Source organism: Falco punctatus, assembly GCF_963210335.1.
Source record: "Falco punctatus genome assembly, chromosome: 10".
NCBI classification, from domain to species: domain Eukaryota; kingdom Metazoa; phylum Chordata; class Aves; order Falconiformes; family Falconidae; genus Falco; species Falco punctatus.
In genome coordinates, this window is record NC_137590.1 from 17,730,732 (window position 1) to 17,743,706 (window position 12,975).

At 48.6% G+C, this 12,975-nt stretch overlaps 1 protein-coding gene across 1 annotated transcript in view; it reads right to left on the reverse strand.

Annotated features, from left to right (window-relative positions):
- IGHMBP2 (immunoglobulin mu DNA binding protein 2) overlaps nucleotides 1-12,975 on the reverse strand; it is a 43,649-nt gene that overhangs the window by 4,747 nt on the left and 25,927 nt on the right. The window contains exons 9-12 of the mRNA XM_080405020.1: nucleotides 9,668-9,850; nucleotides 4,643-4,761; nucleotides 2,347-2,441; nucleotides 1,841-1,964 (exon numbers count right to left, since the gene is read on the reverse strand). Coding sequence (XP_080261146.1) covers nucleotides 1,841-1,964; nucleotides 2,347-2,441; nucleotides 4,643-4,761; nucleotides 9,668-9,850 — 521 coding nt within the window. The remainder of the gene's footprint in view (nucleotides 1-1,840; nucleotides 1,965-2,346; nucleotides 2,442-4,642; nucleotides 4,762-9,667; nucleotides 9,851-12,975) is intronic.

Genomic DNA, 12,975 nt, shown 5'->3' on the forward strand with positions numbered 1-12,975 from the left:
CGTGGAGAGAAGTAGTACTTTCTGGGTGGCCCCCAACACAAGGTCGAGCTGGGACCTGGGAGCAAAAGCAATATGGAACAATGTGGAAAAGGCCCACCTTGCGACAGAAGATGAAGTGCAAGTAAAGAAATACACCCTGTCCTATACAACTGCCCCGACCTGCCCCCCAACTCGTCGGGTTTAAGGTAACAGCCATTTAGGCAACTCTGCAAGGTTTGCTTCTGCTCTCTGGCTATTTTCTCAAAGAAAAGCAGTAAGAGCTAGCAAGTGCCAAGATGACTCAGTGAAGATCAGCTAGCGAGAAGGGTAGTGTGGGCGGCTTTTGAGTTTCCAACTCCTGGGGATAAAGAGGAGGCCAGTCGGGAAGAAATTAATGTCTCTGCTGGTGTGGTGACCAGCCTGGCTCTGTTTCTGCCTTGCCTTGCCGTGGCTGAGCAGTCTGGTTTGCACTGCTTTTGAGGAACAGGGTGTGGGTGATCCCCTCTTTGTGCTCTGCAGCTTAGAGAACTTTCTAGTTTCTCTGATGTGGTTTCACCTGGCTGCAGGAGGCAAGCCTAACTTCTGTGATCCAGCAAGAGTGTTTCCTGCTGGATTGGGAAGGGCTGCAGAGGGACAGGCACTGCTGGTCAGGGTCCGTGGCCTCCTCTGAACTGAGAAATGCAGCTGCAAAAAGGGGATGGATTTCTCCCAAGGGTCTCAGAGGGTGCTAACAACATCTCTTGTGCCCCACGCAGACCAGAGCCATGCCCAGACAGCACGAGAAGCTGCCTCTCATCCCCTGGAAAGCAAGTGATTCCTGTGCTGCATCTGAGCTTTGGCTACTCGCTGTGCATGGGAAGGGGGATGGGGGACGCATGCCTTCACGGAGGACACCAGCTCCCACTGAGCTACCCAGCAAAGGCGAGGTGAGTCACTCATGAATAAGGACTATTCTTAGTCCTGTCCCCCACCTCCATTCTCCCTGCAACACTGCTTTTCTTGCTCTAGGCTTTCTCGGGGAAAAAAAAAAAGCCTCCTCCTTCCATGCATAGTTCCCCCCCCCCCCTTTTTTTTTTTTATCCTTCTAGACATCAGCACTCCCAGCACATACACAGTGTTTCATCTTCAGCAGCATTAGCAGCAAAGGTAGTGCGGCAAGGGATGTGTCTCACTGTGGGTTTGAAAAGGGCAGTGATCCACACACGGGAGAGTGGTTCACAGAGCGGTCCCAAACCTTTCAGCACCAGATGATGGCTCCATCAAAGGAGCCTCACGGCCCCAGGGCAGCAACTTTTTCCCAGCTATTGACTTTCGCTGCAGCTGCTGATAGGAAAGAACTTGATTTTCTGCTCTAGATTTTGCTCCCAAAAGAAGCGTTTTCTGTGCATGACTTGTAATGCCAGCTCCTGCTTGCTTTCTTCAGGGAAGTGACCCAAAATCAGCTCAAAACCCAAGAAATAAGCCCCTCAAGTTTTCACCTCTTGGGAGAAATGCTCGGCACTCCAGTAAATGTGGTGCTAACATGACGTGCCATTCTCAGGACCCCAGTTTAAATAATATATGAGGCCTCAATAGTCAGGAAACCTTCAAACTAAGCAGTTCTGGCTTCCCTTTTACCTGCTGCCTGGCATGGGAGCTTCCGCTGCAGCTGTGACAGCAAATGTATTCATTCATTTACAAAAAAAAGGCTGAAAAGGAAGGTTCTTACTAGTTAATTAATTCGGAGCATAGTGCTAGAGACCATCAGAACTGCAATTAAACCACAGCACTGGACAACATGATGAGTGACTGTTGAGCAATCACGCAGTTCCCATTTCTTTCCTGTTCCCCATGGAGTAACTCCCCAGCAGCAAACTCTTACCTTTCCTGTTGGACCTCACGAATGACAGGATCACTGCCTCCTTCTCTCTTCCTTGGAAACCATCAACTGATTTAATTTCTAGCTCTGGGTACCTGTGGCAAAGGTGCTCTCTTAGCATGTCCACCTGAAAAACATGCAATAGATACCTTTTAAAGAAAAGTGCATGGTGAAAAGGATTAAAATGGTAGTGTTTTGGTAAAGTCCCTTCCTCTCAAACCCACAAAGATGAGCACACACGTCTCCTGAAGGTCAAGCGCTGACTCCTGAGGCTGGGTGTGGAAAATAAACAGCTAGCATCTCTCCCCTCCATGGCCTCAAGCTGCTTAAATGTGGAGAAACTGACTGGCTACAAATGCTGATTATACAATTTGGCTCTGCTGATTTCCACCTTCATCTCTTTGAGGAGGTTCTGGCATCAGTCCTGAAGACGTCTGAATCCACCCCTGTGCGTCTGCGCTGCATGCATGCAGAAAGAGAAGGGAGATGCCAGGAGAGGCTCATCTCACCTGGAGGTTGTAGGGAGCTACGACAGCGATGTCTTTTGCTTTCACACCAGCTTCCACCAAGGCTTGGATGTGCAAACCAGCCAGCTGCACCTCCCCTAGGGCAGAAAGCAGAAGAGGTGGTGATGGGAATAGGCTGGCAGGCAGAGGCCAAAGCCACCAGCTTGGGTATGTCGCACCTTAAGAGAAATTTGCCCACCTCCCCTTAAACAGCAAGGAAAAGCTAAGGAACATCCTGCCTGCAGTCTGGAGGTGCGTGGGGATAAGGACTCCCAAGCTGGCGAGCTTGGCTAGATGGTTATGTGCCACGCAACCCCGTTCCAAGGGCTGCACAGAGCTTGCTTCTCGCCCTTCCAAGTCACCAGCTCACTGAAGCTTAAGAGCAGCTTTTTGAACAGCACTTGGCTTTCTCCGGCCACCCCATATTAATCCAAGAGATCAATGATAATCCAGGCAATAGATTATTCTCCCTCTGAAGTGAGACCCCAGACCTCCCTAAAAATTCAGTTATCTGTGCTGCAACTGAAAAGCCTCCACCTTTCCTTTTTATTCTGCTTTTTCAGATTCCTGTATTTCCAAACCTAAACAAGCTTCGTGCTCGGATCCATGTGCTCAGACCTTCCAGAGACTGCAGGCAGCCTGCCACAAACAACTGGCTACTCAGGATTGTGGCAGGTTCATAGAGATCTAATGAGGACAAGTTAAATACAAGTGTGAACTGTTTCACTGGTTTATTGGCTGGACTGACTCTACCCTCCATTTTGAAGCAAACCACAGGTATGAAAATCAAGAATCTGCAGCATGGTGCTCGAAAAAGCTGCCTCCCAAATTCTGGGAGATGTGCATTTAACCCCCTGCTCAAAATCCCTGAATTATCTTAGACAAGTCCTTTTGGTTTTCCACTTGGGAACAAGAGCCCTTCTCTGTTGAGCAGGGCCATGGGGACTCGTGTATGGAAAAATGAGAGGCACTTAAATGCTAGTGGGTTTTCAAACCAAAGAAGGCAGGATGTATTTAAACCGGTAAAAACCGTCCTTGTATTTTATAGTCCTTTTTCCCTGTGTTGCCAGAGAGGGACCTGAAGCCTCAGAAGTCTGTTGCTGTCATAAGATCTGCACTGGTGAGCAGAGAGGAAAACAAACAAATCCCTGAAGCAGGCAGCCACGTTGCCAAATAAGCCCTTTGTGAGAACAAATGTCTAGAAAAGCCTGTGGCTCAGCCATCGGGAAAAGTGCGGGCAGCAGCTGGGCAGGCCGGGGTGGCCGCGGGCGAGGTGGCAGGGCACAGGCACCGCACATGGAGATCAGCCCCCTCCAGGCACCGCAGAGCCAATCTGGGCAGTGAATTCACAGTCCAGGGGAAGATGCTGCCCTGAAAGAAGAGCCTCATCTTCCTCAAAGCCAAGGTTCGCTGTGCCCTCCTAGCAATCACTTTGCTGACAGCCTCCTGGGCTAAAAGCTCTCCCTAAGGCTTTTAGGAGAGCTATCTCCGTAACAAGTTTGGGATAACTGCAATGTCAGATGAAACACCAGATTTCAGACAGCCCATGTGCAATACCTCCTTGGCAAAGGCCTCTGTGAGCCTCTTGAGAGCCAGCTAGCAGGTGTGGAGATGCCAGACTAAATCTAGAGAAGCACAACTATCATCCTCAAGCAGCAAATCACAACCACCGCCCCTGCTGTGGAAGCGACAATACAAAGCAGGTAGCATCATCACTTTCAGAGTTCTCCTGCTTTATTAGAATGGCTATGGAGCCTGACTCTACCCTCAATCTCCGTAATGAAACCTATTTTTTAAGTGAAAACACAGCAGGAAACTCAATGTCTTAAGAAAATTCAGAGAGAAGAGCCATGCAGGACTTCATGAGAGGAGCAAAGGACAGGGAGGCAATTCAGAGCCACATCTACAGCCTCTCTAGAACAGGTTTGTGCTCTGCCTGATACTATCTGCCCTGCCAACTTGTGTAAAGCATCTGTCGCAGGGATCCTCTGCCCTGTCCTAGCCCACAGCATGGAGAAACGTCTCTGTGAGGGAAGAAGGCAGACAGCGTGGCCACCCACAAGCTGCACACTGTCACTGTGGCCCTGCGGCAACTCCGCTCTGGCTCAAAATCCTTTGAGCTCAAGGATTCATAGAGGAAATGATCTCAGACAAGCAAGGCTCCCTGGGGACCCCACCTTCCCCCTGCCACCTGCTCTGAAGGGGGACATGGCTCAGCTGGTGCAGGAGCTAAGCCTGTGGAAGGGCAAGGATCTCAGACAATCAGTTCTCGCGAACAAAATTTTCCAAACATCGGTACCTGGATTCCCCTTAGACTGTTCATCTTCCACTTCCAGCTCAAACAGGCCACAGCCAGCAGTGTCTACAAGCAATAAGGGAATTGTGGTCTCTTCTGTAGAGGTGACGCCCGGCAGGTCCCTGCACGAGATATTTGGGAAAAGGCCAGTTAACAACGGTGAAATTATGCCAAAGGGATGGTCAGTTCTGTTGCCACTTAGTCCTCCCAACAACACTGCAAGGACAGAGGGAAAACAGCTGGATATTGCTTCCAAGGGACATGGCTGCAGACCAAGAGCAGTGTTGTGTAGGGTGAAAATGCAGGAAGATTGGCTCTGCAGGTGGTGACCAATGACAGAAACCGAGAACTGAGGTTTCCTCCTTTCTGCTCCAAGCTTTGGTCCCCTTTGCACCTGCAGTGATGCTACAGCAGAGCATGTGGAGCACTGTAGGGCAGTAACTAAGCAGGGCCCTTCAGCCCTGGTGCAGTCCTCTGGCTTCTAGCTCCAGGCTTCCCGGGTTTGGTGCCAGGACAGCAGCCACAACCAACAGCACAGCAAGTCCCAGGAGGCCCAGGGGAGCTTGGCAATGCCAGAAAACCATAGCTGAAAAGCCGTTATTGCTCTGCACCATGGGATTGTGACTTAAATACTCTCCCAAAATGCAAACAAAGAGCTGAGGGCCCTGGAGAATCTCACAGAGGCCAGCCAGCAGCGCTGACAGCTTTCTTACTGGCTATGCTACACAGCCCAGTTACTGCAAGGCAAGGGTACATTGTGTGGGTGTTAGTGTCTCGCTTAAATAGTCTCGAGTAGGAAAGATATGCAGACCTAGGGAGATGTGGCAGCTGCTTTCTGTTTTTTACAGCATTGACAGGGAGAAGGAGTGCTTGAAGTATTACCAGAGATTTGACAGCAGTGCTGTCGGGCAAGAGAAGAAAGTGCAGCACAAGGAACCACAGAGGAACTGGGATTTCACATCACTTCTACATCTAAAGCTACTGCATTAAAAAAACCCCAACCCAACCTAACACAAAAACCCCACCGTATTTTAAAACCCAAGGTAGCTGCTAGATGAATTCACAACCCAGGAAGAGGGGAGTGATGGAGGGCAGGAACGGAGAGCCTGGAGAAGGCAGGAGAGCTCTGAAACAACAACATGTTACTGTCCATCACACACAAATCTTGGAGAGCTGTGATTCCGGTGAGTCTGCAAATAAACAAGGCAGATGGCAAACCATCAAAAAGGAGGATTATCTCCAAATGACAGGCGGGGAAGCGAGGGTAAGGGCAGTTTCCAGTTCAAGACAAGCCCCCAGCTGCAGCCTCTCTTTTCCAGGACTCCCGGCACTGCACGTTGGTTCCCCTGCATTTGTATGCTGCTGGCTACCCTTGCTTCCCGTGGACTCTGCGCATTACTCACTCCATTGACAACAGAAGTCTTCTCTCGACTGAAACTCATTTTTCTCCTGTCCAAAGCAACTGCTGTTGTAATGCACAGCTGGGAAGGTACGGAGATCAGTGAAACTATGATGCACCTTCCCCAGTCCTACGGCAAACCAGAGCCCAATGGAAGAGCTCTTCCCCTGGCTTTGGGCACTGCCTGCCTCAGCTCAGCAACTGGATTCAGAGGCACAAGGCACCTTCCCCATTTCCAAGGACCACAGGGACCAGCAACCAACTTTACTTTCCATGACCTCCTCCAGAACGGGGCCACCTCCAGTTCCCCATGAGAGTGTTTCCTCCCCTGGGGAGGGTATGACGGTTTATCTCTCTCTCTTTCTATAATCAGACCTAACAGGCTTTCCACTCCCTTTACACCTGCCCTGCTTATGGTCCTACCACTGCCCACGTCTGCACAGACAAAAGACTTCGAGCAAAATCCAAGTTCTCCACGCAGATAATCCCAATTTTTTGCCTACTTGCAGTGGCTGCAGAAAACTCTTGCAGCATACCTTGGTGCCAGGAAAAACCTCGATCCTGGGAATGTCACTTCAGACAAGTTGGACTGAGGCTCACAGCACTGCCCGAAGTGACATTTGGACACCCTGTGCTTTGTCTGGGAGGAGGAGATCGCAGCCAGGTGAGTCACGTACCACAACCAAGGGGCATTCTGGCTTCTGAGCATCTTTCAGGTCTCACACTACTGGGGGGTTCCCCCACAGTCTCTCCATCAGCAAGGGGGTGTTAACCCAAAAAAAAGCACTGAGGGAAGGGACACCTGACTCTGTATTTAGAAAAAACAGGCATCAGAAACAGCTGGTGATTTTCAAACCATCTTCTCACAGACTGAGTCACAAATTTTGAATGTGCATGATACTGCTTGCAGCCTCCCTGACTTAATTCTGGAGATGTGTGGGGGTTTCTGGTGTGCTTTGCCACCCATTTCAGAAGGAAGGGAAATTTGGGAAGAAGGTTTTGCTCCTTTGGAAATACCCTGCCCCTGAAAAGAAACCACAGGAAATCAAAGTATCCTTTTTTGAGAAATGATGATGCTGCACGAACCTCTAACAGATCACAGACCAAAGAGTTCCTGAGTGCCTCCAACATCAGAGAAAAAGCTGGTAAGGAAATACAAAGTTGTTCGGAGCAGAGCTGCACTTCTTTTTCCAAAGACCAACCTTTGTTCTTCAGGTAAAGGAGATGAGACTTGCATCGATAATGCTGTTTCAGGGAAAGGTCATGGTGGGAGTGCAGCCTTACTGTCAGATGTCGGGGATTACACCCTGGAGAGCTGTTCTGAATGGGAGCCCACCAGTATCAGGCTTTACAAGCTCAGCTCGACCAGAAACTCCCTGCCACATTTGTAGCACAAGATGTTTACACCTGGACCTCCTCCTAGCTGTATATCTCAAGACTAGGACATGCTTCCTCAAGCCTCACCTCTCAAAATGGCACCAAGGTCACTGTAAATTCAAGGCTAGAATACAATCGTATGGGCCAGCTTTGCCAATGCCAGAGGTGTGGTGCAGGCTATGCTCTGGATCACTCCAGTCAGACCTTTCTTCAAAGGAAGACCTTGAAATGCTTTCAGCAGAGATGGAGATCTCCCTCCTCGCACTGTGCTTTAGGCCTTTTCAGGTCCCTCGCTCATCACCCACCGACCCTTAGGAAGGAGGTAACAAAAAGCTACAGACCCACAGCTTGTCAAAGGCTGTTGCAGCAACTGCAGCCGCAGTACGAGCAGGTAACTCCCTGGGCACTCACCACCTTTCCACTTCCCTAGGATGCTTCTGCTTATAAGAGAGCTTTTGCTGGAATTCTTAGAGAATAAAACTTACTTACTTCTTGCTCAGGTAAGGGATTAAGCAAATCATTTGGCCTAAGCCAACAAAACATATGAGATGCTCACAAATATGAAGGAATTTGTACTAGCAACCTAAACATGAGAAGATCATGGTCCAGTATCAAGCCCCTGCATTACCTGGTCTTCTACAGAAGCACAGAAACTTCCGTCCAGTGCTTGAACTGAAGATTGCCGCATTCATGCAGTATGTCAGTAGGGCTGTGGACTGACAGGTTTGATTATGAGTTCAGAAAGCAGTGTCTGTAGGAAAAGGCCCCGAGCAGGGGACTAAGCTGCACTGTGGACTGGAAAGAAAAACATGCACTCCTTCATCAGCTATAAAAATTAACCAGCTCATCAGAATAACAAAGTCACCTAACTTCAACTTTTCAATTGGTTTACTATTTTAATGGCTTCAACCCGTTTTGCCTGGGGTTCTTCACTAGTTTCTGTTTTTAACTTCCAAAGTTAAATGGAAAAATAAGCATGGCAAGAAACAGAAATTATCAAGAAGAGCGTTTTGTACAGCACTAGTCCTGGAATTATATCTATATCTATATCCTGAAATATATCTATAGCTAAAACATTGCTGAATGAGTCCTGTCGGGCTCAGCTGAGCTCCTCCTGGCACTGATGAACAAGCTTTGCCTCCTCTTATCTGTAGAACACACCACACTCACCCATAAAATCACCTATGTATACACAAATGTACAGAAACCAAGACCGAGGCACAGCTTCACTGATGTAAGTTGAGCTGAAGCCTCGATACCCCTGAAGCCTTAATACAGAACATGCTGACACAAGCAGAAATCCCTGTGCTGACTGCAGTGGATGTAGACAAGAGTTCCAGGGCTGTCTCGAACACAAAGCTTGCTCTTCCCATCCAGGCAGTGTTCATACTATTCCCAAGTATGATTATTTTAAAACAATTATGATAAAAAGGCCTTTCCAGCTATCTCTGTCCAAAACTAGATCTACTATGAAATGGAGAAATTCTAGGGGAATATATATATTTTTCCAACTCCTAAACGTTTGCATTTAAAAAAAGAGCATTGCTAAAAATACAACAGCTCCATGCAGACAAGCACTGTGATATTTTATGCTTCCCCTAGTCCAACAGAGAGAATTAATGTTTTCCCACCCGCCTCCCAGAACCGCACTGACTGCAATTTTAAAAAGCACCAATTATTGACAGTCACAGCGTGTGTTGGCAAACAACTGCCTGTCCCAGGATGCAGTGGAAATTAAATGCTAGTCACTTCCTTTAAATTACCAAAGAAAGGGAAAAATACTGCAGAGAAGGAGTGGATCTGATGCCATCAGACCTGCCTCAGGTGCTGTCCTGGCAGTAAATCTATCCAAGCTGGAAAGGGAATCTGGCTTTCTGATCTTTCTGATGTCGATGTTCGGGCCAATGATGGGACACAGCCTGGTCCTCCTAATCATGTGGAAACACAATAAAAGACGGGTGTATGGTCCTACGTCCCCTGCAGGCCAGGCCTTCTTGTATTCTCACCATGTGCAAGGAGATTTTATTTTGCTGCTTATCATACCAAAGGAGGAAACAGAAGATAACTCTGCATAACTTCTTGTTAGATAGGAAAAAAGGACAACCCCCTCAAGTAATGCTTCCTCGATGAAACAGAAATGCTGTTGCAGGGTCAGGAGGAATGGAAAACTCCGTGATAGGAAAGGGACAAACCCTGCATTCGGTGGGATGAAAAAGACATCTTATCATACCAGTGAAGAGCAAGTCACTTACTTAAGCAAATGCTGGGCTACTGATGGGTGAGCAGTGAGCTGGCCGCCGTACATCTCCAAGGAAGCCCACTGCATGATGGCCTGGTGCATTCGGTACTGCACTGTCAGCATCTTCACAACCTTCTCCCCGTGCCTCTTGATGAGACGCTCCATCAAGCTGAGTGAAAGGCCCTTGGCAGCAGCCCTGCACGGGAAAAGCAAGTCAGAAGTGGAGTCTGGCTTAGGGTGATGACCTAATGCACAGATGTAACCATCTCTGGGCTAAAGACTCAACCAGCACCTCACACTGCTGTAGCCCTGGCAGTGCTGCAGCTGGAACTGAACGCAGCGTTGACCAGTGCTAATGGTGTTCAGTTGCAATGCCACCAGAGCACCTGCAACACCTACTCTGGACCCTGCTGAGCACCCCCGTGTTATGGGATGGTGTTATCTCCCTGGCCTTCCTACTCTGTTTCGCTCGGGTACCAACACGCAGTGGGAGGGGAGCACAAGGCTGCAGGGTCCCAAGTGTTATCTTTCAGCTTAGGCTCCCCAGCAGGCTGAAGACCCTCAGGGACAGACTTCTGCCTTGCAGGCAGATCAGATCAGCTTGAACAGGTCACGGTGGAGAGATGCCTGCTTCCCTTTCCCGTGGGGAAATGGCATGGGGTGTTGCCCCTGTAACGCAAGGGATGCAAATGGTATCGGCTATCCCTGCCTGCAGCGTCAGTTCTCACACCCAGACCTGCTCAGTGTCGTTGGGAAAAGCTGAGAGAGGATGCCCAAGATCCCTGCTTGGGGAAACAGCTCCAGAACAAAAACCTCTTAACCTGTAAGCTCATCCCATCATCATCCTCAGTCACGCTGCTCATAACAAGCTCTAGATACCGCAGCTGTCAGTGTAACATTACGCTGACATTACTGCAAGGTCACCAACAGCATCAGAATCACCTAATGCATTAGTATCAGAGCTCGACCCCGAATCTTGAAATGCTTAACGTCAACACAGCCAGACCTTGCTAATGTTTCATCGAGACACTTGCTACTCAAGCATTCTCATTACTCCTTGGCCACTCACCCCAGACTAACGCACTAATGCATTTCACTGCTTATTGCTTTATTACCCATTAAGAAAACCAACACTCCATCATTTCTGGCAAAGGTCCTGTGCTTATATCTGTGACACAAATTAATAAAACTCCTAATGAAATAAGCCTCTCAGGAGCCTAATTGCTTTCTCTTCGCCATACCAAAAGGGTTTATTAGAAGCATCGCCTAACGGTACTATCTGAGGAAGGACGAGAATTGTTGTACTTTGATTTTGTGTTTTGAGCATTTCAGAGCATGAAGAGTTTTTTCATACCGTGTGTCAAGCACCTTGTACAATACTGTAGTTCATGGTGAGGGGTTCCAGTTGCTACCGGAACACAATGAACAAGCACAATGACGATGAAATTATGATAGGAACAGCTCGGTAAAATTATTTCTGTCAAAGCTAAGGGGCACAGCACCCATCCAATTACTGCTGTAGGAGGCATTACATTACTACTTGGCACCACAGCGAGTGTCTTGTTTGCTGTGACAGCAAATGTGACAGGCCAGCCCTGTCACATTAACAACAGGGCAGTAGGTAAATAGAACAAGAGACAGCAAATTCATTAAAACTGCAGAGAGAGAAAACTGAAGGTAGATCTTTCTGAGAAGTTGAGCCCTCCTTGCTAAATCACAGAATGCAGCACACAGGGAAAAACCAGGTCATAAACTCTGAATGGACGCAACTGCAGGACTTCGGAGACAGCAGTGCTTTTTCAAAGGCTGTTGTGATATTAACAAGCGTTAAACAACACACAGGCGCAGAAGCCAGGAGGAGGGTTAGCAGGTTTGCAATACGGATATTGTACTTTATGCAGCAGAGGTTTCCAGCTGTGCAGTGCATTTTGCTGCTGATTACAAACCACACGAAGGTTGGCCATAAAGCCTTCACAGCTCCCCAGCGCCGGCGTTGCTACTGGCATGACACTGATGTACTTACAGAGGTCCTTATGCTCTCAGCTGACAGCACAGGAGAAAAGCAAGAGGCTGGTGGGGCTGGGTTTTCAGAAGGGGAAGGAGATTAGGTGGTATGAGGGGAAAGAGGAGGATATAGGGCTGGGACCTTGTTACAGTTATCGGGAGTTAGCTTTTCTCCTTCCAGGCTCACAACTGAACGACAAGGCACTGAGCCTGATCCTCCCAGCTCTGCTCTGACCCGCCGGGCACGCTAAAAGGCAGCCTTTGTCTCCCAGGCAAGGAGGGAAGGCAGCAGTCCTAACAGGGAGAGCTGTCCGCACTCAGGCACAAGCACCTACCTGAAACAGCTGTTCCCTTAGGAACGGCCCTTTCTCCTGCATGACCCAGGAATCTGGGGACTCAGAGCCCACCTCTTGCTCTGTCTTTGCCTAAAGCATGACCCCTACAACCAAGATAAAAAAGTTTCTGGTTCCTTCCACCAGCCATCTCCTCCTGACAGGCTAATGAAAAAGCCAGCCACATGCTGAGTCACCCACAAGTGATCTGGCTCCCAGAGCCAAGAGGGCACCATGAGGCTTTAATTGCCCTGACCAGCCTCACCCGGGACCTACACCCATATAAGCTCAGCATATAAGCTCACCCATATATCTGAGTTATATCCTAGATTTGTCTGCTGGATGGAGAGATCTCTGGATCTATGTTGCAGGTCATTTTGATCCTGTCTTTAGCTGCATCTTCTGGATGGATGCTGGACCCACATCATGGCTTTGTTTCTAGCCTACCTCCTGATGGGACCCCCTGGATGGATCCCAGACCTGGGTCATGGCTTGCTGGTGCTGCCGGCAAGCTGTGTTACTGGTTTTTGGCTCTGCCCACTCTGCTCAAAACCCCATGGGACTGTCCTACTGCTGCCAGACACTGACTGTGTAAGGCACATCAGGCAACTCAAGCAAGAAGTGAGGGATACCAGTATCAGATGCCCTCAAAGTCTTACAGGGATGCAGCAGGCTTCGCAGCCTTACCAACCAAAGGTACCTCTTGTTTGCTTTTATTCTTTACTCTTCTCCCCTGGCTCAAAAATTCTTGCAAATCTAAGAGCAAGCCTAAAACTGATTTTTCATGGAGAACTGGCAGGAAAACCCTGGTGTTCTTTAACAACAAATACTCTGAAGTGTTTCTTGTAATGATACATAATAAAGCATGGGGAAGGCATTAAGCCTCACAGCAAGCTTTAGGAATAGTGCTCTTCTATACAGTAACAGCACAGTTTCCACTGCAGGGATCTACATGAGATTATATGTTAAAATAATAATGAGGATA